We start from the raw sequence: 17,685 nt of genomic DNA on the forward strand, positions 1-17,685 counted from the left end.
GTTTTAGTTATCCCCGGTGATCCCGCTTGACAGCGAAAGCTGTCAAACTCGGGAAACTTGAAACGTGAGAAAAACGTAAGGAAAACGGGCGATCTTGTCGGGTCTCCCTTCGCTAAGCGAGTTTAGGCAGCGAAATATTACAAGGCGATCCCCTCGCCGCGCTTGTCTGTTACAGACGGCAAGTTCCCCTACATCATGAAGCTCTGTTTCTCGTCGTCGCGCACCATACCCACGAGCTTCCCGCCCAGCAGCGGCAGCGCGAGCAATTCCGCTGGTAATGGCCACGTCAAAATGCAGCAGGACTCGGAATAGAACGGCGAGGTCCAGGGCCAGCAGCGTCAGCGTCAGCGCCAGCGCCCCTCACTCGCCGCCCTGCACCCGTTGTGTGCCCCCGCGACGGCGGGCACGGCCCTGCACCCCGCAGCCGCAGCGATAACGCTGTCCCCAGTCCTACCGCCGCCGCCACCGGTACCGCCGCCCCTGCCGCCACCCACCTGTCTCCTGATAGCCACCCCGACTCTCTATCCGACCGTACCGCCACCGCCCCCGCCCCCGTTGCCCACCTTCTGGCCCTACTGATACGGCGGGCTCGCACGTTGGATGGGTGAGACGAACGCACGCGAGATCGGTCGAGGATGGACTCTCCGAGGACGAGAAGAATAATCGGGGGCACACACGCGTTCCCCGCGACGAAGAGGAAAACGTCCGTCGGGATGGTCGTTTATTTTCGATCGAACGCGCGACGGAGAGACGAGACCCGGTCGTTCCGCAGCTTGTCCGCTAAGGTCTACCGGGTTCGGAAAGAGTCGCGGGTATTCTTGGACACGTCGCTCTCTCGGAGTCTTCATCCCGTCGCGGTCGAAGGCTTAGGGAAGTTTCCGATGGTACGGTGTGTAACTTGACGCCTAATAGTACCGTGTCCCGCTAGAGACACGTTGTCAACGTGAGTCGGACACGGCGACTCGGCGTCCGACGAGAGGTGGGGGTATATAAGTGCGGACGACACGTCGGCGGGAACGTCGCGGCGGAGCAGCGTCGGTGTCGTTGAAGCCGCACGGGGAATCCTTCGCGGCCGGCTGGTCACGATTTTCGCGGCGTCTCGCCGCGGGAAGAGCGAGACGGATGACACACGTACGCGTAGCCGCGTTCCAATTTTGGAGACTCCTGTAAATAGCTCGGAGACCAGCGGCCTCCGACGCGCATACATATCAAAGGGCTTGGAAGTAAATCGGTACGTTTCGCGAGGAACCATACATGCGATTTTCGCGGAAGCTTCTCGCTCGAGGAAAACGGCGCCGGTGCGGAGGAATATCTTTGGAAAAACACGAATCGTCTCGAGCGAGACCGTGGACCGCCTCACGAGAGAGAGAGAGAGAGAGTCTGAAGAGGGATAGAAACTTGTTGGGCGAGAGAAGCTTGTAGCACTCCATTAGCTAAGAGAGATGGATCGAAGGAGATGAAACGACTTGAGGATAGTGAAGCTGTCTCGGAAAAGAGGCAGCTCGCGGAAAGTTTAGCTCCTTCGAGAGAGAAATCGTTCGGGGAACTTTGAAGACATCTCCTCGGAAAAGAGTTAAAAATACGATCTATCAGAAAAGAAATGGTTAGGTGATGGAGAATCTCGTAAGGCGACTGCACCTTCGTAGGAACGACTGAAAGGAGATAGAATCCGTTACCTGATAACCATCGAGAAGGCGCGCACCGTAGATTTCTCTGGTGGTAGCGGAATGGCTTGAGGACGGTCCACCTTCTTTGAAAGAGGAATCGCACCGAGGAGAGAGGATCGAACCTCTCAGAAGAGGGGGGCAACTGAGAAGATCGAGGAAATCCTCTCGGAAGAGGCGCGATTCGTGGGAAGCTGGAAGCCGTGACGAGAGTGCGAGAAAGTGCGGAATATCCCTCGTGGTTGCTCGCGAAGCGGACAGGTGGGCGCTGCTTCCGCGAAGCCCGGACGTATATATGGCGTCTTCGGCGTTCTCAATCGACCGCCACGCGTCGATTCGTTCGCTCGCGTCCGACGATCGCGAAAACTCTCACCCAAAACTTACCGAGGCGTTCGCGCGCGACCGCGCGACGTCTCCACGACATTTTTGTTTCTTAGGCCGAGCCACGCGCTCCTCGACGACCATATTCTGTGGGATCCAATAAACCGAAACCGGAGATTTCTCAGCGACCACTTAATAAAAACCACGGGAATAGAATTTTTTAGGGGAGTGTTTCTCACACAGAGGAATGGATCTGAATCAATCGTGCTCATCGAAAACTGAGCGACCTGCGAGAAACGCGCAGCCCAAATCCGCTTTGAGTGTCTAATAACGCGCCGCTCCGTCGTCGGCTCGCGGCAAGCGTCGCGCGGCAACGTTCTCCTCGTCGTTTACCGATGCATCCATTTTTTTTTTTTTAACGTTAACGCTGATGTTGTAATTTTAACACTCATCCGGATAACCTGATTTTGTAGATAATGATTTTCTATTAGAACTCTTTGACAGATTAATGTAGGGATATTTCAGACGACTGAAGGATTTGCCGCGCAACAACATCGTATTCCACACAGAGCAACTTTCACATGCAGTTCTTCTGTGCGGTTTTTTTAACGTATTCCTTAATCTATTATCGCTAAAGAACGCGAAGATTTTTAATTGGGGCCATAGGTAATCGAATTTAAAAAAACAACTTTTAACTAAGACTTGCATTGCTTTGTGGCTTACCATGTTATTGCACCAAGTGATTATTTAGATTACCAAATCTAATTGCAAATTTTATTTTAATTATGATACAATCGCGTTTTGCTTTTGTATCAGAATAAGAAAATCAGAAAAAAAATAATTTAAAAATAACTATATTTGTCAATGCTTGTTACATATAGATCATAATTATATCTATTTAATATGTATTCTTATATTCCTTTGGAATTTAAACTTTGTTGCGTTATAGCTTTAGATATAATTCGAAGTAAAGGAGAAATAAAGCTTCGCCATTTTTTAAATGATACTTCCAATTGAAAAAAGAAAACAGTGACTTTTTCGTGGAAAAGAAGTTTATTCTCGCGAGAATAAAATTATACCGTATCCAGTTACCCGGATAAGAGTTAATCTCACGATCTTACTGATTTCTTACGCTGAACTACAACGCGAAAGTCTTTCGACTGCTCCTTGGTTCCCCTTCGAACTCCTCGCGCGGGGCTTCTCGCGAGTCCTAAATATTAACAATAAAGTCGTCTAGACTGCTATCAATTAAGAGGACTAAATCGTTTCCGCTGTCCTCACTTACACCTTCGCTTCTCCAATTGAAGAAATCCCCGGCCCACCTTTCCTCCCACCCCCTACCCCCTCACTTGAAGCTGTAGTGTTCAGGTTGCGACGAGATGACACGTATCAGTGCTCGCACGCTCGAACGAGCGCCGCGTGGCACTCGTACACTTTTGATCAGATCGCGGACTGCGAATTGAGAATTTTATATTATCGAAGCAAAAAAAAAAAGAAAAAGCACACACGTACATATACGATAATAAAGAACAATGAAGACGACGATACACACACACAATATATTAGTGTCCCTCGGTAATATTTTGTCGGGCCGAGGGGCGTTTTTATAAGAATGGTTTTAGATCTCCGAACAAATTTTGCGAAGCGAACCAAACGACTACTACTAAACTAAAATAAATAAATAGACTCTTTGACTTCTCGGCCATACGTAACGTAAGATAATAAGGGCCGAAACGCGCGCGCCCTTTGAGAGATGCGTGAATATCAACCCGCCGTTTTGTCCATTGTCCGTGAGAGAGAGAGAGAGAGAGAGAGAGAGAGAGAGAGAGAGAGAGGGAGCGAAAGAGTGGGAGAGATAGAGAGAGAAAGAGAGACCTAACGCAAATGAGATATAATTTAAATAAGGATACAAAGTTTATATTCGAGGCAATATTTGTTACAATACGACTAGGGGATAAGTTTGTGTGTACCGTTTTTAAAAAAAAAGGGGCTTTGGCCGCGCGCGGGAACGATCCCCGCGACGATGGTCGACCGCGAAGAGGACGCTGAAACCGTTGTCGATCGTGAGGGACGACGCGGGGAAGAAACGCGTGAATGCAAGAGCGCGGGTGAAAAAAAAAAGAAATAAATGAAACAAGAGGTACTAAGCTAAAGCGACGCGCGTCGATTCACCGCGCGTCGCATCCGTCGTTTCGTTATCGCACTTTAGATTCACGGTTGCGTTCGTGTTCCAACGATTAATATAGATTTATTTTATCTCGGGGCCCCCCGGAGACCCACTCCTCTCTGGGAAGATAGCGAAAGAAATTGTTTTACATCACATTCTTATATTTTTACTATTATTAATATATTATTATTTTTTAATTATGTATGTAAAATTTAGGTCGCCCGTAGGGAGTAACACATCACGTTTTATCCGAGGAGCCCTTCGAAGTTTTGATTTAGTGAAACAGGACCTAAGACGTAAGGCAAATTAGACTTTAAGCAGTTTAGGACGTGTAATCATATCATACAGTTTTGTAGATAAATATATATAAAATACATATATATATATATATATAGATATATATTTATGTGATGCGGAGTACGGCGTTTAAATCAAGAGTGTATGTCGCTGCGTACTCGATACTTACTCGATAGACGAGTATTCGAGATGTAATTCACCCTGTCGTATAATTTCTCAAGGTCGCACTTGCGAGTAAGAAATTCGTTCGATTTTAGTTTCGGAATTTTTAAATCTCTACATTACTAAAAAAAATTAAGCAATTATTTTTATCCGTGACTTTTGGAATAAGCCACTTTTTTCACTTGATTCAATATTAAAATTTTTCGTTAATATTTAATATTAAATATTAAAATAATAGAACTTATTATTTTTACTCGCTTTTTTAACTTTGTTTCATATAAAAGTGAATGCAATAAATCGATGGGGGGAAAAAGAGAGGAGAAGACTTTGAGATTAATCGCTCGCCTTTTTCAAATAGATGTACACAGCTTATTCTTGTCTTTGTCAATGCGGAAAAAAGAGAGAGAAATGTATTTTCTTTTTCGAGAAATTGTACAGCAGCGGTGTAATGTTTTGCTGCCGCATCTCGATTGGAGCGGTACTCTCGAGCGACGAGAATCCCGCTCCAAGTTTAACGGGGGCCGCGTCGTAAAAGGAACGCCCTAAATCGAGGGGAATCGAGCACGCACAATCAGACCGTCGCTTATTTTCTGACACTTTACCCGCGCGCTAAGACTCCGGTAAAGTAAGAAACATACGTAGAACGTATTTACAACGAACGCTCGCTTAACAACACACTCGTCCCGGTCGCATTTTCGATCCGGCGCGATAACGCGCAAACGGGGATGGAGTCCCAGGCGCGTCCGCCCCTCTCCCGCTCCTTCCCCCGAACGATCGACCTTTACATTTAACCCTTTTCCGCGTGCGTCGAGCGTAATTAGAACAAAGTGAAAAAAAAAAAGAAGCCAAGAGCCGCGCCAAGTTCTAGACTTGGCGTTGTAGATGAGGCCGACGGTCCCCGATAGGCGCGTTAAACGAGGACCGTAGATTAGTCTGAAGATGAGGATAATAAGATGAGGGCGAAGAAAGACGGTTAGATAGTTTCGTAGTCCGTGGAAGACGGAAAATTTCCTAAGGGTAGCCGCTTGTCCCGTTCGCGATAGAGTGATATCGGCCGGTTGGAAGGGGGTTAAATCTAAAGAGATACATTACATATAAAAGCAAACGAATATATTATATATATATATCAATTTCGAGTACTGTGCATCAGAAGATGACGAGCCTCGCGCAAAGGAGGAGCTCACGGCTTGCATATCAGCGCTCCAACGCTCGACCGGAGCACCCCACCGGAACTGACGCCGCAGAGTTCCCGGGGGATTGTATGATTCCGTACGTAATTGCGCGCCGTATCGAAAGAGTTACAATCGGGGGTAAACGACTGCGAATGTAAAGGTATTCGGCGGCCGTTCCGTTAACGCGACAGGCTTGCATTTTCCTGCAGTCACGAGGTCGTTTAATCCTGCCAGGTCGACGCGATGGGCAAATGACAATAGAGACAAACGCTTCTTAACAGGACTAAATTTGTTTACTGCGCTTGCTACGTAAAAAGGAAGAAAAAAATATATTACTCTGTCGCTGTGTAGGGGCATATCCGATTGACCGAAGGGGTGGAAGAAATTTACACTTGAAGAATATTCTAAATGTAATCCTCGGGAACCTGCTGCTGCAGTTAGGAGTTGAAAGGGGGAGAGGGGTGGCGCACGTAGATAGACATAGAAAAGACATACGATGTAAGATTAATCGCGCGTCTCTTTCCAATGGACGAATGGATGTACATAGCTTATACTCTTTCTTTTTTGTTTTTGGTACGAAGAGGACCCCCTACAAGTAAGTTCGCGTACTCTCTCTCTCGCGCTAAGTGTCACGCTTATACCCATAGTGGATCTAATTAAATTGAAACGCATCGGTGGACGGAGAAAAAACGTAAACCGACGCGTCAATTGCGAAATAAATAAATAAATGCATCGCGTAAATTTACGATAGTCCCGGAACATCTCGCGGACATCTTCTGGTGAACAGGTTCTAAACGTGTACAAAATCAAATTGTAATTTGGTAGAGCCCGTAGTGATCCTGTAAACGGTACAGTATTCCAGGTAGAGAGGTATACATAGCAGCACTGTGTATGTAAGCACGAACTACATGTTATTTCACACAGATTAACACTGTGCGTACGCATAAACATACCAACACACCGAGAACTCGAGGTTGTAAAGATGAGCCATCTGTGTCGATAATTAATTGTAATCTTTTGAGAGCAAGCTATTGGATAATAACTGGTTCTAGATCTTACTAATTACATATCCCATCTATATGTATATATTTGCAATCGCATGAGAAATTTTATCGATTAATTGTCGATAATGTAATTATCATTAATTCTCATTAATAGTGTTATGATTATTTATAGCCCGCGGCCCGCGTTGCAAACCGAAGCAGGGGCCGAAATAAGTACATATGTTAAATGGACATTGCGTTTAAGGCGTTAGGTTAATGCTCGTTAGTTAGATATTTAGGTGGTTAAATGCAGCGTAGGTACATATCGTTAATATTGTTATTAATTAATGGTATTGCGAAAGGGTATTAATACCGGTGCGCTTTGATTTCTTTTGTATGCACGAAGAAAGACTTCCCTTAGCTCATCCGACAGATCGATTCTGTCTTTCGCTGTCAGGATTTGTTCGTTTTGTATTTTTATGAATATTTCTAATTTTACGATTAATTAAAGCAAAAAAGACATTACTTCGCATTTGATCTGCAAAAAATTAGCAAGAGTTTGACAGATGAAAAAAAAGGTTTACATTAATTTAATTAATTTATGTGAGATTAAATTAGTCTGGTCTGTGATTAGACTAAAACAAAATTGAAATTAACAGAACGGCAGAATTTTTAAATTACATTCTTTATTTAATTAATTACATCGACACAATTGCATCATCTTTTTTCATAAAAATAGCGTGCAAAATCGTTTATACAGTCGTTTATATGACAGTCTTATAATACGTTGATTTTATTTCAATTAATTGTAATCTATAAAATTAAATAAAGCCACATAAATTTTATTTTAATTAATGCAAATCTATAAATTATAAGATTTCCGTTTCGAACCGAATAATCTTCGGTCGCGCGACGGATCGTACAAAACAAGTCAAAGCGCAGTGTAGCCTTTCTAGCGATCCCCAACGAACCCAAGTATTACCGGTGACATATACCTGCTCCTACATATCAGGTTCTAGACACCCCGAGCACTACCATGCGCCATATCAATGTTTCTAAATGTCCCCCCCCCCTCTCTCGGTGTGTCCCTTCCTCGTCCCCCTTCCTGCCCTTCGACGTTCCAAGTGAAAATTAGAGGCACGCCGACTATCGATCACCTTCTGTCCCTTACTCCCTATTCCATCCTCTCCCCTCGCACCCCTTTTATCCCGTACCCCCCTTTTTACCTGTTTCCGCCCAATTTTCCCCCACCTCGTTATTGTACATCGGAGCCGAAAGGGTCTCTAAGCTCTGTCTTCCCATCGCTGCGTGAAAAAAAGACAAATTAGATGTAATAAGATTTGTTGACTGTGTACACACGTATACACATTATTATAACGCATCGATCATGTGCATCACCAGCATACATATACCCACCCACTCGCACACGACACCATTTCACACTACGACGGGGAACACGAGACGACAGCCGCTGCGTCAGGATGGTCCACGCTGGATCGCCAATGCCGAGATCGCAAATCACGTCCGTTAGATCGTTCGCTCGATCGCGCGCGCGTCACTCCACGGCTTGTCTGGTCATTTAGCGAAGAACTTTTTTATCGCAAAGACAAAATTATTTGCTCGGGCCCCTGACGTTTTAATTGATTTTAGTAGATCACAGATTGCGTCCAAGACAATCGATGTTTTATTTGAAAAAGTATATCTTTTTTTTACATTGCCCAGATTGTGACATATCGCTCCAGATATGAGCGATGTTTCGTCGAACAATAGAACCAATTTTTCGTCAAATTCTTTTAACGTGATAAGCTTTTAAAATTTTAACGCGTTTCATTTGAACGATAAATGATCAAGTCATCCCGTGCAATTGCTACGCAAGGCAGATTTTAATTTACGAAATCACGAGTTAGAAAATTAAAATTATTTTGATACTATGTTACGTGTGTGTGTTATCAGTTTTATAACGTGTCGAAATGGTCAGCAAAACTGTCTACATGATCAAGCAGTTCGCATAAAAAACCAAAGCGTGCCACTGTGATTACCAATTGAATTTTAAATTTCGCAGCCAACTCTTTTATTCGTTTGCGCTGTTGATTGGCACAGTTATTATTGCATCCAGTGAAGCCACAAAAATTAATATACGGATGCGGGAGACTTAGATGAAATAAGTTTGCGAACTTCCGGTCCCGGAAAGCTTGCGTTTAAATTAATTAAGTCCGACATGTAAGCTGAGCCAGGTGGAAATTCGCGACGTGTTACGGGTTCTTCAATCGGATTCGATTTGATTGCTCATTCAAGGAACGTCCCCGTCGTCACGCGCGGCGTTCCGTGTGCGGGCCATAATTTCGAGCCTGGCCACGTGTCAATCGAGCATTGACCGTCCATAATAGCCTGTCGTGCCGCAGCGCGCCGTAGATATCGTAAGCCACGTCGTGGAAAACGATCTATTCACACCAAGAGACACATATACACATACGCGCGCTCGACGGAGAGATACAATAACGTGCAATAATGGTGCCTGATGAGCATGCTCTTATCGCGTATTCGAACTTCTTTCACTTCTCAAGAGGGGGTGTTTCTCGCCATATAAAAAGTATTGTGACAAAACTGGGCTGGAATTTTTTCGCCTTCAGCCCCTTCTTTCACCGGTTGCTGAGTACGTACGCAACTCGGTGAATTTTTCGGTGAAAGATGCTGTTTGAATCCTTTGTATATATCAGTCCACTGGTATTCGATGTGCCAGAGAAAATCTAATAATATATTTGAAAAATAGAAGTTACTTCAGATCTCGGATTGTGATTGATGCAAATATCGACCACCGACAAAAAAAGAAGCAAGCTAAAAGGAGAAAAGTTCCAAAGTATGGCGGAGCATCCCGCATCGGGCAACATATCTCGGCACAAGCTTGTATAACGCAGATCAACGACACGTACATACATACACTCACACACGCATACGGACACGCTCCAAAAATGTGGTTGCTCCTAAAAACGAAAACAAAAAAAATAACGATGTAATGTGTATATTAATACTTGTATGTCGTACGCTCTAATGTTGTTTGAAGAGTTATTTGCGAGTCAATTATCTGTGCCTAGCAGCCCTGTGCACCCTATCAAATGTACCACCGTTCAGATGAAAAAGAAATGCCGAAACGAAAGAGAGAATTAAGCGAAAGCGAGAGAGGAGAATGAAAAAAAAAAAAAAAGTAAAAGACGTAATTCAGGCAACCCGGAAAAGTGGAAGGATAATAAGAACATAAAAAAAAAATACAGAAAAGAGACATGTATAGTATCGAGCAGAACACGACACGACACGTGTGTTTCTCACAAATTGCACCCTGTATACATAGTTCGCACAATGATCTGTTCCTATTTTGGAATCAGTTTTTTCGAATTTGCCAAGAATGTATATCTACAGATTCTATATGAGAATATATATAGAAAAAAAAAAAACTGGACATGAAATATAAAGTATTGAAATCTAGTTCTGGAATTGTTAACCCTTTCGACCAAGCGTGATTCTTTTCCGGGGGAGGGCGGAAACGCGCGTCGCACCCCGTCGCACCCCCGGAAATCGATCCCCCTTTTAAACCAGGCAGCCTAATAGAAGATTTTGATTCTTTCACGCGATCGGACAACGTGGATGTGCGATCTCTGCTCATGTTTTATGCATCGAGAAATAGAAATAGCTCCATTAGAGAGAATGGTTGTTACTTTTGTGGGAGAGAGAGAGAGAGAGAGAGAGAGAGAGAGAGAGAGAGAGAGAGGGAGAGAATGAAAGCGGAAATTGCGTGAAATACGCACGTGAGGGTGACAACGCCTGGCTAGAATTCGATAGAGGAACGAATCGGGTTGAAATTAATTATCAGCTTGAAGGTTTAGGTGTATTCGAAACCATCAACATACCCACGTACACCACACGCGCGTTATTATGTGTTTTATTACTTTTAATTAATATAATATTTTCTCGAAATATATTTTAAAATAAACGAAGCTGTTTATAGATGTTTATTTAAAAAATATATATGTAAGATACTGAACCTTTATTTAAGTTTTGGCATAAAAATTCGAAATCTGTTGGCATTAGCATTCCTTCATTTTTAATAAAAAATTAATATCCCATTAAGTTTTTTTTTTTTCGATGACTTCAATCAAGTTACTTTCAATTTTAATCCGATTTATACCCTCTGCTCTTTTACGAGAAAGCACAACTCTCACCTTCACGTGGCGAATGCACATCTCGAGAAAGTAAACAAAAAAAAATGGCCGAACGATTCAGCGGAATTAATATTAAAAGTGTAGGCGGCAAAAGGGTACGTCGACGCGAAAGAAAAAACGCGTGGCGAGCATCGCGCTTCCTTTCCGGCGCTCATCGCCGGCGGGGAAGGTAAAGGAAGCTGAGAGGAAGGATAAACGACCGAACGACATTCAAAATCGCATGTACACGAGCTTTGCGAACTCAGAACTCTGCTCGCAAACAAAAATTATATAGTTATAGATATATACACATATTATACCGTCACACACTGAACACAACAGCACAGCCACAACCACTACCACTACCACGACCCACGCACATCCATATATATGATATACATAATATACATATATTTATACATATACATCTATATATTATATAAACTTATATTACATCTCTACGAATACGAGAGGCAACTCTTCTCACTCACTCTTATGTAACTATCACACCGGTATACACGCTGTAGGAAGTTATACGGGACGCCTGTATGTGTGTCTAGAAACTATCATCTGCTTCACAAATTTTCTCTGTTCGCGGGGAACGTACACTGACGATCACGCCGCTTCTCGTCGTATCTCGCGGATTTGTATCATCCACCCGCGTAATTGTCGCGCCGTTTTGTCCCATCGACGGGGCCGATGCGCTTTCATCCTCTGATAATGTGCAACTTGTGCAAATTTCGGAACAATAATTTGCGAGCTTGTCGAGCCGCGACATAATTGTTTGACGACAAAGCCGTTTGTCAGTTTGTTTGTCGGTACGATTCGGCGGGACAATTAATTCCTTTAAACTTCGCGTTGAAACGTGACAGCAGCGCTAAACGTGCGCGAAAAACACGCGTTGAAGTCTTTAGAAGCACTTAAAATTTCGACACACCTGTTCGTGTACTTAACGGGTTTTTTTTTATTATTAATTAAATTTCTATCAGATCGGACATGATTTGCAGTAAGCGCAATGCAGGATGAAAGACGAATTTTCTTCGGGTAGTTTCTGAAACGTTGCATGGAAATCGCAACGGATATGCATTCTCGAGCGGTCGACAGAGGCGAAGCAGCGAGCGTGAATCGGTAACATTAATCCCAGAAGTACCAAGCTTTCTTTTTTCTCATATCACGTTGCGTATATATACAAAGTGTTCTTTTTTTCCCCTTTACTCTTGATAGTGATTGTTATGAAGCAGGATTTATTTTTTCTGAAAGCATCGAGGTTCTGCAGAAATTGATATCGGAGCAATATCGATTAAGTTACGACGAAACTTTTCCTCATAGTTTTCGCACGTACTTGGTACTTCTAGGATTGAAGGCGACAGATTTACAGGGGATAGGTCACAGTTAGGGAAAAGGAAATATAAGAGGGAGGAAAGAGAATAGTAAAAAAAAAAACGATATACACACTCATCGAGCGCCGCTAGTAAAAGACATGGTAGGCTATTATTATCGCTAAATAGTCGCTAGCCGATAGTGATGTAGTTTATTCTTTAGAGTTATTTTAAGTTCTTAATTATATACGAGAAAAAGAAAGAAGTGGTTACTATAAACCGACTACTACTATCGTATCACATTACACACTGTAACACGTCGATTATAATGACAAGAATATTTACCTGTGCATATTGACATATTATGGAGTCACATCATTAAAACATATACTACTCAATATATATATATCCAGCGTCAGCGACTCGATTCATTGACACCCACACCATATACCATGGCATAATATCGATAACTCGGAAACAGAACAATCAATCTTTAAGGACTTTAGCTGATCTCTTTTTATTTTTCATTTAATTTCATTATTTTGCAACTACACAACATAAATAGCTCGTTGGCGGAAAGTAATTTTGATGCAATCAATTTTTAATAACAGATTATGAAAAATGTAGAAGAAAAGATATAGGAGATCCACCACACTTTACTTAATTTTTTTACGAACTACGTTATATACATGGCGTCTCCAAGAATCTATCGCATTTCCTTTCATCTACCGAGTCAATTTAATCAATTTGAAAGACATTTTATATATATAATTGACACTTTTCTCTTTATGCTCCAGTTCTTTAATACCGAGCATTTTTGCGATCAAGAATCTTTTCTCATCGAGAATTTTTTAATATTGATTCGGCACTAAATATTTTTAAATTTGACGCCAATAATTTGCTAGAGCAAGTTCTACTTGAAGTTTAAATTTTTAATAATGGTTGAGCTAATTCCGAGATATTAGTAGAGCAGGTGAACAGGTTTTTGGCGGGTGAATCGCATTAAAATTCAAAGACTATTACTGGCTTAATATACCTTGACTTATTCCACTCACTCCGCCAAGCAATTCACTCTCCCACGCTTCTACTATAGATACATGTACATATATACATATATAAATTTTTTTTTTTCAATGTGTGTCCTTAATCTTAATTTGACTCACCCTCCAATAACATTCACCTGCCCTAATTATACTATATATACTACTTACTCAGAAATACATTTTCCAGCGAGATTGTGCAATTGCGATTGTTGCAAAAAACAGTGATCGTTCGCCAGGAAAGTCGACAACGGAGGTACAAAATATACCGGGTTTTATACAATTACACCTTGTTTATTTAACAAAATAATTTCAATATTTTACCGTATACTTCAACAATTATACGCTCTCACACTTCGTATTTAGGAAAAACGAGTGCATGCTTTGCATTTTTATTTCTCTTGCGTTTTGTTTGATACCGATTTAACTACTATATAAGACTCTCATACTTTATTAGCAACGTTATCCAATTTAATGAGATTTAATCGCAAATTAATTGCTATACGCATACTTTTTCTTTCTGATACTTTCTTTCATACTTTTTCTACGAATCGAGGTCGTCTTCCGAGAATTTTTCTTGGCGATTCACGTGGCTAAGCTAAAGTTACACTTTTCTCGTTATACTTTTCCGTTGCAATTATAATAACGACGTTCGACACAAAAATGACTTCTTTTTAGTTTTATTACATCTCTTGCGATGTCTTTTTCCTCCTCGTTATCTACATTTGTCCATTATCTCAATAGGATATTCTCTTTCTCTTCGCAAGAAAACAATTTTCGCGTTTTTAATACACGTCCCACGAATAAATCACGTAATACGAAACATAAATCGATTACCAAGCGCGCATATAAGTACATTCTTGCTCGATGCACTCGAGAGATACGAATCTTCGCGTCATATCCGACCCGTCGGGGGCGGCCAATTTTTCTCTCTCTTTTATTTTTGCGTTTCTGGCGACCGTGGCGAATTAATTCGATCGCACGGCGCGCAAAATAATGCGGGAGAAACCGCGCAATTAAACCTCAGCGACGGATACCCTATAGATATACCCTCTCGGCCTCTCCGCAAGGATGCATAAAGTCGGCGCGAAAGTTTATGCAACATGGTCGCGATAAATTGCGGCCGATAAGGCGCGCGTATATCACCGCATAGCGGAGCAAACACACACGCGCCCCGGCCTCCGGCCTCCGCAATTTTCACGAACGGACGAACGAACTGCCGACGTAATTGCCGCAAATTCGTGCGCGCGTTATCGTGCATGCACTTGTGCGGTGCATCCTCGCGCGGCGCGTATGTACATACACGCGTGCCGCGAATCGGATCGCCTCGAATTTCGCGAATTTTGCACGGTATATCCAGAGCAGAGAGAGAGAGAGGCACGAATGTCGGGCATAACTGCAATCGCGGCGCGTTCGCGCCGCTAAAAAGGTATATTTAACCGACCGATGCACCGACGAGACGGACGTGTGTGCAAAAGCAAAAACGTATACGCGGGGCGCGCTTTGTAAACGCAGTTGAAAATTGATCGCATCGCGAAATATCAGAGGGAAAGAGCTCTACGCGCGCCGGAAAGGGAGATTATTTTCAATCTCTGTTGAAAATAATGTTTCTGAAAAAGATAGAAGCCGGCGCAAAATAACCGCTTGATGACGTAACATAATCGATCGGCACCTCGCTCCTTTCTAATTTGCCTCCCTTTCGGCCGCTGTATTTTAAACACTCACTTTATTGCGAAGAAGCGTGTGACGATATATTTTTTTTATCACATCGGTGTCATCGTTTCGATCGAAGGGAGATCAATCGCCGAACTAACTGAAAGAATTGGACAGTTGCAGGATTTCGTAGATGAAAAGAATACCCACCGAGGCAGATCGACATACATATACAGATCCATCAGAGACAGCTCGCGGTCGTCCACACAGATCACACGGACCACATGGACCACATCTTCACATATACGCACGATCCAAAACCGCGCGTTTGAAACCAAGGCGCGCGAACGCTGCGACAAAGAAAAACAACGAAAATAACGCGATCTTGATAACGGCCGCTTGAAATAGAGCTGCTTGGGCATGCGATCGATTTGCATGCTTGTATAGAGGGTAGTTTCGCTGGATCCTTTGTACTTCACGAGCATGCGCACGTTTCTCTGAACTTGAGCATCCTTGTAATACGCGAGACGACAGTGAAACAGCAGTAAATTCCATCGAATGAGCTTTCTCTCGTAAATCCAGCTCACTTTATCGTTCTTTGTCCTGTCACTTTGACGATGTCTCCTCCTCCTGCTTTAACCCTTCTGCACGCGGAAGGAAATAAGCTAGAATATCCAGTCCAGTGACATTTCGTTTCAGAGACTCAGAGAGCACGAACGTCTCTCTCTTAGACAATTCAATAAATATAAATAAAGCTGCATTCTAATGAAAATGTAGGATAGACGAGCAAAATGTATACTAGTTTAACAGAAAGAGAAAAATAATAGAGATGTATGTATGTATGTAAAGGCGCATGTGCGAAAGGTAGTCGTGATCGCGTATAGGGAGGAAGAAGGGGGAATGCAAGAACTTCTAGAGGCAGGGGGTTACATTAAAAATTGACGTAAGTAATGTATTTTCATATTTACAAGAGTTATAAGTATAAGTCTAATTGGGTAAGTCTCGATTACTCGTACATAATGTATATGTGTATGTTTTGCGCTTGTAAAAATATAAAGCGCGTTTTTTCAAAACGTAATTATCCCATCGATATATCCCGCTTCAAGACCGTGTCACTCCGGAGATTGCGGTAATCCCCGCCCCGAGCTTAGCTACCGTGTATAAGTCTAATTAGTCTACCTCGCATACCAGAACGCCAATTCAATATCGCGACGTCGCCGCCAAATGCGATCCGCCTCCCGTAAATCATCCGCATCGACGCAACGAGTACATTTTGAAAGAACGCCTCGGGTTTAAAGATGCTTTCACTGAAAGCGATTAATCTTCAAGGACGTCTTCGTATATTCTGATAGGCCGCGAACTTTGCGCGCGTACGAGCGCTAACTTTACAAAAACTGAAACCTTTCGTCGACGAGAACGAAAGTTTTCCGCTGCGTAGAAAAATGCAGGACGCTCGCGAAGTCTTCGTCCATTTTTATGGAAGCTTAGTCCCGCTATCGAGCTTAATTCCTGCGAGAACAAAATTTTCAACGTTTGCGAGAGAACTGTTGCAAAGCTCGACACTCTCGAGCCTCCTTAACTCGATAAGAAAACTCTGAGCTTCTTGTAACTGAAATTATTTGTTTCCAATTAATAATATCGTTAATATAAGAAATAATGCCAATTATTTATCGAGATCGAGGACAATTTTTTTCTTTATATAAAATACAATATAATAATTTAAAAAGATACCATAATGCGATATGAGCGCCACTCCTGACTTGGAAAAAATAGAGTAAAGACTTTACCAGCATCCTGCAAGAGAATCTCGGCGATACTATCTTTCGAGAAACTTCTCATTGAAGTGAAGATTTTGATGTAATAACATGCTAAGCCGCGCGAGAGAAAAAGTTTTGTTACAAGATTCCTGGCTTATACTTACAGATTCTATTACAAGCTGCGATAAAAAGATTTTCCTTCTTTGTAAGAGTAGCGAAAAAGAAATGATTGAAGAAAAAAGGCACGAGATAAAGGTACCAAGTTGTTTTAATGATTTTACAGCCTTTTTTAGTTGCCGAGCTTATTTCGTACGGCTTGCCATGTTACCGTCCAAGTTTTTTAATTAATCTTCACTCTCCGTCCGTTACTCGATCGCAGCCGAGAAAAGTTCTTATCGACTAATTGTTTTCACAAATATATATCGTCTTCACAAATATATATATAATCGTTTGTACAAGATGCTTATATTCGCGTCGATACAATTTTATTTCGCACGTACGATAGTCTTCAATTCGGAACGATCGATATTAAGCAAAATGCGAAGACTTGTCGAACGAAATACAAAATATCCTTAGATAAGCGGAGGACGGTCATGCTCTCCTCTTCATTAAAAATGCATCATCGCGCCCTCTCCATCCCTCGCAGAGCCTGACTCGGCACGCCGGGAGGCAAGGAAGCTGGCTCGCCCCCTCTGGCCTCAGGATCATTGCTAGCGGCCTCCGAAACCTTGAATCGCTTGTACTTCCCTGTAATTTAATACGCTTTATATGCCGCGTCATGCATTCTGGAATTTTATTATATTTCAGTCCAGAATTCACAAAATTTTATCCGGATTAATCCTTTGAAAATAATTCGCGATCAGTTTTAAAAACATTTTCTCTCTCTTAATAAAAAATAACACTTGACAAAACATAAAAATGTCACATACATGTGAGAGGAAATAAATGTAGACTTTT

General features: G+C 42.5%; 3 protein-coding genes across 5 annotated transcripts in view; 2 read left to right on the plus strand and 1 right to left on the minus strand.

The window, feature by feature from the left end:
- Sm (heterogeneous nuclear ribonucleoprotein L) overlaps positions 1–12,696 on the plus strand; it is a 150,235-nt gene extending 137,539 nt beyond the window's left edge. For all 3 annotated transcript variants that reach the window (XM_071793248.1, XM_071793238.1, XM_071793257.1), the window contains one exon: positions 176–12,696. In XM_071793248.1, coding sequence (XP_071649349.1) covers positions 176–312 — 137 coding nt within the window. In that variant the 3' untranslated portion in view covers positions 313–12,696. The remainder of the gene's footprint in view (positions 1–175) is intronic.
- Positions 1–17,685, plus strand: part of Ak6 (adenylate kinase isoenzyme 6) — a 97,364-nt gene that overhangs the window by 29,941 nt on the left and 49,738 nt on the right. The gene's annotated exons all lie outside the window — the stretch shown is intronic.
- Positions 15,806–17,685, minus strand: part of Stum (mechanosensory transduction mediator stumble) — a 28,998-nt gene continuing 27,118 nt past the window's right edge. The window contains exon 9 of the mRNA XM_071793208.1: positions 15,806–17,475. Coding sequence (XP_071649309.1) covers positions 17,348–17,475 — 128 coding nt within the window. The 3' untranslated portion in view covers positions 15,806–17,347. The remainder of the gene's footprint in view (positions 17,476–17,685) is intronic.

Source organism: Temnothorax longispinosus, chromosome 1 (genome assembly GCF_030848805.1).
Source record: "Temnothorax longispinosus isolate EJ_2023e chromosome 1, Tlon_JGU_v1, whole genome shotgun sequence".
Classification (NCBI taxonomy): domain Eukaryota; kingdom Metazoa; phylum Arthropoda; class Insecta; order Hymenoptera; family Formicidae; genus Temnothorax; species Temnothorax longispinosus.